The sequence below is a fragment of the Haliotis rufescens genome, unplaced genomic scaffold (genome assembly GCF_023055435.1).
Source record: "Haliotis rufescens isolate VD_foot unplaced genomic scaffold, xgHalRufe1.0.p SCAF_4, whole genome shotgun sequence".
NCBI classification, from domain to species: domain Eukaryota; kingdom Metazoa; phylum Mollusca; class Gastropoda; order Lepetellida; family Haliotidae; genus Haliotis; species Haliotis rufescens.
In genome coordinates, this window is record NW_025964112.1 from 55,289,334 (window position 1) to 55,297,731 (window position 8,398).

At 45.0% G+C, this 8,398-nt stretch overlaps 1 protein-coding gene across 1 annotated transcript; it reads right to left on the reverse strand.

Moving 5' to 3' along the window:
- Positions 1-2,006: 2,006 nt before the first annotated feature.
- Positions 2,007-6,542, reverse strand: LOC124114946. The gene is made up of 3 exons (XM_046475710.2): positions 5,938-6,542; positions 4,263-4,344; positions 2,007-3,160 (listed from the first exon to the last, which is right to left on the reverse strand). The coding sequence occupies exons 1-3, from the start codon at positions 5,981-5,983 to the stop codon at positions 2,761-2,763; spliced, it is 528 nt and encodes a 175-aa protein (XP_046331666.2). The 5' UTR covers positions 5,984-6,542; the 3' UTR covers positions 2,007-2,760.
- Between the last annotated feature and the right edge of the window lie 1,856 nt (positions 6,543-8,398).

Below are 8,398 nucleotides of genomic sequence, written 5' to 3' on the forward strand. Positions count from 1 at the left end.
GTCTCCGACAAAACTTACATTGTTTGCAAGATGGTTGCAAGAACTGTTTGACAGAGAACTATTTGTCAGGGAATTATTTGTCAGAGAACTGTTTGTCAGAGAACTGTTTGTCAGAGAACTGATTGTCAGAGAACTGTTTGTCAGAGAACCGTTCGTCAGAGAACTGATTGTCAGAGAACTATTTTTGACAAACTTTCCTTATTACAGACCACCAAGATATACCTGTAGAAGTAATATTACTTCACTAACTAACTAACTAACTAACTCACTAACTCACTAACTCTCTAACTCACTCACTCACTCCCTCACTCACTCACCTAAACGGGTCGGGTAACCAGGCTCAGTGACTCGGTTGCATGCGTGTCATCGTACAACGACGGCGTGGAACATTGCTCAGTCTGGTGAAGACTCGATTATTTAAAAGCCGCCGTCTTATAGCTGGAATAGTGCGACGATAAACAACAAACACTTGCCGAAATTCGGTGTCTTAAAATCCTTTTGGACCCTGCCTATATTATGACAATAATGATACACAGATTGTGTTGGGTTAACTCACGCGAAACTGCCTGATTACGTCGTGAACGTTAACATATACAATAGGTAGAAACTCAACAGTGAACACAAGCGACAAAACCCTTTCTATAATCATCAGAATTTTCTGATTATAAACATTGAGTCCATTGTACGACTACTGGAATATCATAAGCATGTGTTTATGAATCACTATCAAACAGTCATGACACCAGGTGTTCGCGAAGAGATGAGTGTGTCCTGCCCTACCAGTGACAACCGTCACAAGCACATACAAAGGTGAGTCAACTGTCCTCCTGAAAGTACACTGGAACATATTGTCAAAATAGGGTATTGCATCGGACATCATTTTGTCACCGATGCGCCACATTTGGAAACTGTCCTCCGCGTGTGTACTATGAAACCTTTGAACTGACTGAGGCCTTGAATGTTGTAGCCCTAATCAAATAACTTATGAGTAAGAATCTTTGAAATCTTCACATCAAGAGCATGTTCCATTGTACTTCAAAGTTGTTTAATATAGACACTAACGGATGGAGCTGCTGGAATATTGTTCGACATGTAGGGGCAGTCATCCCACTTGTGGATAGTATTTTGTTTATCTCTCCATATTGTTTTGCACAGATCTAAATATCAGACAGATGAGACGGTTCACTGGTGTGTTTTATTTCTCGTTCAAATGGGTAAATCAGTAGAAGGAAATTGGCTATTTGAACAACCATTAGTGAACGGTATTAGATCATCGATATACCTACAGCTTAAATTAAACTTCTTGGCCAAATCCTCTCGTTTTGATTTTGCCAATCCGAGCAGAAATTCCGGTTCATGTGCTTAGACTAGATCAGCAGGGAGCACAACTGGTGCCCATGGGGATGCCTACTTCTTGCCTAAATGTCCTGTCCCCAAATTTCAGTCCAGTATTTTTCTTTCCTTTTTGATGAAAGGTACTAAACCACTGACGTTGAGTGACAAATGCCCCATAAAACGAGGAATGATGTTTTTGTCGTTAAGTTTGTTGTCTGTGATTGTGGTGCACAAGTTTGAAAAATGAAACGTTTTGACACCGTTGAACGTGGTTCTTTTCTGAGTGTCCACACGAATTCCACTTGTCTCAAACATCTGTTAACATAAATAACGTTCTCGCTTTATTGTATTAAGAACCCAGCAATATATCTGTCTTTGTATGGAGCTCTGGAATCCGGTACAAAAGAGGAATGGACACGTCTTCGGCTCTTAGAGTCAAGTCCAAAGTTGATCATACGGATGCAGATTTGGGTTTGGGCAGATTCTTCCACATGTCTTCGAATTTTAGAGTCAGTCAAAAAGTAAAAAAGAATCCAAGATCCGCCTTGCGAAAGTCTGTCACTGTCGACGCGGCTGTAAAATCTTTCATGTATTTGTGCCAGAGTACTGTCTTTCGTGGTATCAATTTACCTGTTGTACAACACCAACAAAGGATGGAGATTTGTGCCAAATTAACTTTGAACAGTTTTATTATTCATTCTCATAATTTCATATGCAAAACAAATGTTCTCAATGAACCTGAAATATTCGGAATTCTGTTTGAGCGTTCTTCTCATGACGTCTTCACCTATAAACACTGCTTATGGTCAATCTCTTTCTCTGTGCTCAGAGCCCGTTCAACCACCAACATGCATTGATCGGTTTGCCAACCAAACAAACATAAGGTGCTCAGTCTTATGATCTGGTGCTCCTGAATATATTATGTTCTAAAACCCAAATACACCGTGTCTTGGAATCCTTATCACCTTTAGCCTCGGGGGTAGGCTGGACCTTTTGTTAAATCGTTTGCTCGAGAGACCGACATTTCACGGGCAACTAGATCTAAATATTCAGGCGTATCCAGGCCAACAAACCTGAACGTGTCCTTTTTGATAATACATACAGCCCCAGCTGCTTGCATGGAGCAAGAAGGTTGAACAGTCCGATTACTAGGTATTCATTCACTGCTGGGTGAAGAAAGGCATTTCTGACAAAGCCACTTGCCCAAAGAGACACCACACGTGAAGCAGGGCTGAAGCCCTAGAAACTCTGAGAAGGCATGCTGCCGAAAACGGTCTTCCATCAAATTACTCTTCGCCCACAACGTTGCTTGACTATAAAGTTGCATCTTCATAAAGGATGAAATTCAACAAGTTAATGGAGTTGGAGTAAAACGAGGTTTTATTTTAGAACGTGTGCACAGAACCCTTCTAACCTTAGTAAGAGTCACTCAAACTGAATATCAACAATTTTGTGGAATCGTCCATCTTTGATTCTTACACTGACGCCCTTGGGCAGAGCCATGACTTCCGTCTCAGCGTCCTCTGTGTCATCAGCATCAGCGTCAGCATCGTCATCAACGGTGAGGTCATCTCTGCTGGAGACTGTGCACAGCATCCGCTGACTCGCTGAGAAGGCAGATTTGATATCGCTGTCCATTCCAATGTCGAGGTCCACATATGGTCGACACATTCCTTGGACTGGCTCTTTTGGATAGTCATATTTGTGACGACGTCGCCCGACTCCCAACTCGGCGTACTCGTGAACTCTTTCTGTCGGCGCCACCTGCTTGCTGTCGACCTGGGGAGTCTTCTTATGGAGGCAACCACAACAACCACACCCTTGCCTGTGAGAGAATAATACATATATGATCTAACTGAAATAAAGTCAAATCATGATACTCAAATGGTCTAATTAAGATCATGTTCTTTTTTTTAACTTAATAATTTTGTAACTGATTAGGTTTCTTAACGAGACTGGTAATTCGCCTAGTGGTAGCCCAGTGGTTAAAGGTTTCGCTTATCGCATCGCAATCAAATTTCCAATTCTCCACATGGTACAATGTTTTAAGGACATTTATAGTTTCCTCAGTCGCAATATAGTTTGAATAATGCTAAAAGTAGCATAAACCCATACTATTTTGCTCTTATGTCAGACAAAGAGAAACAATAATCTGTTTTACCTTTTGAAAAACTGTTACTTTCCAGCCTCAAACTAATTATCAATCGTGGTAGAAAGGGTAGGCGAGTATTGTAGATCTGGTTGCAACATCAAGTGAATATTGCCTTGATGTCATCACTGTTATCATTTGTAAGTGTTGTTTTCTTTTAAATATTTCTTTCATCTCTCGAGAGGCGTAGGGGTAGCCTGGTGGTAAAAGCAATCGTTCATCTCGCCGAAAGCTCGGGTTCGATTCCCCACATGGGTACGCTGTGTGAAGCTCATGCCTGGTGTCATCCGCCGTGATGTTACTGGAATATTGCTAAAAGCGGCATAAAAGCATACTTACTCACTCTGAACAGACCTGGTTGTATGACTGTATGACAAGAGGGGTGACTTCAACTTTACATTCCCTTCATGTCGAGCAATATTCCAGCTCCAACCTTTGGTTTCACAGACGTTGTTCTGAGGTACAATCGAGCATGCTCATGCTATAAGATTTCAAAGATCGTCATACGACTCTTGCTCAGACGTTGTTTAATCAAGGTTACAAGAACCTCAAAAACAGTTTTATTGTAGCCATGTGGAGGACATTTCCAAATTTGAGGCATCAGTGACAAAGATTATGTCCAATGCAATTCTTTTTTTGTTGACTTGTATCATATTTTCCCTTGTTCTTTTCAGGCGAACAATTGACTTCGCAAGTGTTTGTGATAGGTGCCACCGGTGGGGTAGGTATATATATATATATATATATACATACATACATATAATTTGGTATGACCTACCTGCACAGCACAAATACAAATATGAGGAAAATTACGAACAACACCAGTAAAGCGATGCTGGTGCCGGCAATCACGTATGCATCTGAAAAATAGAAATGTTGTCTAGTGAGATGACATCACTGGCTCTGATATTACGATAAGAAATGGTTTGAACAATTCATTGACTTACACTTTGTACATATTTGTAAGTATAGTCTGGTCCATTTAAAGCCCATAGGAAAGTGATTTGGGTTGTCACAGTTATTCGAACATTCCAGACATACAGCGGCAGAGGCCTGTCCGAATTGGCTTGATTGCATCAATATGTGGTATGGAACTCAGAACCGGCGCGACAAACCAATACTTTAACTAATAGGCAACCCAATAAAACATTATGAACGCGAAACTGTTAAGTGCGAGGCTGACGGTTTTCCCTTTCCGTTTAACAATATTCTAGCAGCCCCAGCCTTTGGTACAGGGCATAGCTACATTCAACTCATCATAGCAACATTCAACACATAGCAACATTCAACATACAATAGCATTCAACACTTCATAGCAACATTCAACACATCATAGCAACATTCAACACACTAACAACATTCAACACACTAACACCATAGCAACTTTCAACACAACATAGCAACATTCAACACACAACAACACTCAACACACTGACAACATTCAATACACCATAGCAACTTTCAACACAACATAGCAACATTCAACACAGTACCAACACTCAACACACTAACAACATTCAATACACCATAGCAACATTCAACACATAAAACCATTCAACACATCATAGCAACATTCAGCACGTCATAACAACGTTCAACACATCAAAACCACATTCAACAAATAACGATATTCAACTCAGAGCAACAGTCAACACATCATAGCAACATTCAACACAACATAACACATTCAACACATAACAACATTCAACACCTCATATGACCATTCAACATCTCAAAAAAGCATTCAACACACCAAAACAACATTCAACACATAACGATATTCAACACACAACAACAGTCATCACACCATAACAGCAATCAAAACATAGCAACATTCAATACATCAGATAACCATTCCAGACATAACGATATTCATCACAGATCAACATTCAACACAGCATAGCAACATTCAACACATAACAACATTCAACACATCATAGCAACATTTAACACTCCATAGCAACATTCAACACATAATAACATTCAACACGTCATAGCAACTTTCAACACAGCATGGCAACATTAAACACATCATAACAACATACAAAGCGTCAAAACAACATTCAACACATCAAAACAGTATGCATTGTATCAAAACAGTTTTCAACACATTTCTCTCAGGGTCAGTCCACCATAGTTATTATTGATTTTTCACAATGATCTATGATAAATACTGCCTTATTTACTTTTCTTAGTTTCATATAAAACAGTTTCGTTGTCGGACAAATACGGTCATAACTGCAAGAACGATACACATCTGTTATTCCTCCTATATGATATTTATGATACGAAACCACGCGAGTGATAATGGTTATCTCTTTATAATACAAGGCAGTTAGTTTAATGATAGAAGTTTAAGACTTGGCGCTCATCCAAAGTACTTCCTACCGAGTGATCTCATGTCAGATTTACCAATGTAAGTATCATACATAGGTACAAAATATTCCACTAACCTGTAGGTGAAGGTGTAGAGGCAGCAGCAGTGGTGGTGCTTGACATGCTGCATGCAATATTAGAAGATTAGTACAAAACAGCTGGGCCCTTACAACCAACAGATTGGAAACCGCGAGAGGACATAATTCAGCTTGCCACTTTAAAAAATCACTGCACCCGGAAATTTCCCGTTTCACAACTTGGTTAGTTTCATACACCGGACTATATTAAACGGTGTATATATCAGTACAAGAGAAGGTGTGTGTGTGTGTGCGTGCGTTCGTGTGTGTGGGCGTGCGTGCGTTCGTGCGTTATATAGAGTGGGTCTATCGGCTATTGCCCGTCACGTGAGAAGTAGGGAGCATGGTCTATTGGGTAGAGTCTATTTTTTTAACGATGTACACTCGTACCTTACCGCGATTGGGGAGCGGGTTATAGCAAGACATTATGTAAATTAACTATTTCCCTGTTTCAAGTGTGCGGTCATGGAAAGTTTTATGTGTTTATGTGTTACAGGACAATGAAGACCAGTATGGCATGTTGCGTGCTGTAGTCGATGTGTGTAGGGAGCGGTGGTATGGTGTGGTGTAGGGAGCGGTGGTATGGTGTGGTGTAGGGAGCGGTGGTATGGTGTGGTGTAGGGAGCGGTGGGATGGTGTAGGGTTGGGGTTGCTGGTATGGTGTGGGGTAGGGAGCGGTGGGATGGTGGGGTGTAGGGAGCGGTGGGATGGTGTTGGGTAGGGAGCGGTGGGATGGTGTGGGGAAGGGAGCGGTGGTATGGTGTGGGGTAGGGAGAGGTGGGATGGTGTTGGGTAGGGAGCGGTGGGATGGTGTGGGGAAGGGAGCGGTGGTATGGTGTTGGGTAGGGAGAGGTGGGATGGTGTTGGGTAGGGAGCGGTGGGATGGTGTGGGGAAGGGAGCGGTGGTATGGTGTTGGGTAGGGAGAGGTGGGATGGTGTTGGGTAGGGAGCGGTGGGATGGTGTGGGGAAGGGAGCGGTGGGATGGTGTTGGGTAGGGAGCGGTGGTATGGTGTTGGGTAGGGAGCGGTGGTATGGTGTGGGGTAGGGAGCGGTGGTATGGTGTGGGGTAGGGAGCGGTGGTATGGTGTTAGGTAGGTAGCGGTGGTATGGTGTGGGGTAGGGAGCGGTGGGATGGTGTGGGGTAGGGAGCGGTGGTATGGTGTGGGGTAGGGAGCGGTGGTATGGTGTGGGGTAGGGAGCGGTGGTATGGTGTTGGGTAGGAAGCAGTGAGGTGGTGTGGGGTAGGGATTGCTGGTATGGTATGGGGTAGGGATTGCTGGTATGGTGTGGGGTAGGGAGCGGTGGGATGGTGGGGTGTAGGGAGCGGTGGGATGCTGTGGGGTAGGGGTTGGTGGTATGGTGTGGGGTAGGGAGTGGTGGTATGGTGTGGTGTAGGGAGCGGTGGGAAGACGTGGGGTTGGGGTTGGTGGTATGGTGTAGGGTAGGGAGTGGTGGGATGGTGAGGTGTAGGGAGTGGTTGTATGGTGTGGTGGAGGGAGCGGTGGTATGGTGTATTGTAAGGTGTGGTGGGATGGTGTGGGGTTGGGGTTGGTGGAATGGTTGGGGTAGGGAGCGGTGGTGTGGTGTGGGTTTGGCGGTGGTGGTATGGTTGGGGTAGGGAGCGGTGGGATGGTGTGGGGGTAAGGAGCGGTGGTATGGTGTGGTGTAGGGAGTGGTGGTATGGTGTGGTGTAGGGAGCGGTGGTATGGTGTGGTGTAGGGAGAGGTTGGATGGTGTGGTGTAGGGAGCGGTGGGATGGTTGGGGTAGGGAGTTGTGGGGTGGTGTGGGGTAGGGAGTGGTGGTATGGTGTGGTGTAGGGAGCGGTGGGATGGTGTGGTGTAGGGAGTGGTGGTATGGTGTGGTGTAGGGAGTGGTGGTATGGTGTGGTGTAGGGAGCGGTGGTATGGTGTGGTGTAGGGAGAGGTTGGATGGTGTGGTGTAGGGAGCGGTGGGATGGTTGGGGTAGGGAGTGGTGGTATGGTGTGGTGTAGGGAGCGGTGGTATGGTGTGGTGTGGGGAGTGGTTGTATGATGTGGTGTAGGGAGCAGTGGTATGGTGTGGTGTAGGGAGCGGTGGTATGGTGTGGGGTAGGGAGCGGTGGTATGGTGTGGGGTAGGGAGCGGTGGGATGGTGTGGGGTTGGGGTTGTTGGAATGGTTGGGGTAGGGAGCGGTGGTATGGTGTGGTGTTGGGAGCGGTGCTATGGTGTGGGGTAGGGAGCGGTGGTATGGTGTGGTGTAGGGAGAGGTGGGATGGTGTAGGGTTGGGGGTGGTGGGATGTTGTAGGGTTGGGGGTGGTGGTTTTGTGTCGGGTAGGGAGCGGTGGGATGGTGTGGGGTAGGGAGCGGTGGTGTGGTGTGGGTTTGGCGGTGGTGGTATGGTTGGGGTAGGGAGCGGTGGGATGGTGTGGGGGTAAGGAGCGGTGGTATGGTGTGGTGTAGGGAGTGGTGGTATGGTGTG

What these genes read in the sequence shown, in the direction of transcription:
- LOC124114946 (XM_046475710.2), bottom strand. Translation starts at nt 5,983, where the DNA reads ATGTCAAGCACCACCACTGCTGCTGCCTCTACACCTTCACCTACAG. An exon ending in CTCTACACCTTCACCTACAG is followed by an intron (nt 4,345 to 5,937) that starts GTTAGTGGAATA and finishes TCTATTTTTCAG; the next exon opens with ATGCATACGTGATTGCCGGC. An exon ending in TTTGTATTTGTGCTGTGCAG is followed by an intron (nt 3,161 to 4,262) that starts GTAGGTCATACC and finishes ATTCTCTCACAG; the next exon opens with GCAAGGGTGTGGTTGTTGTG.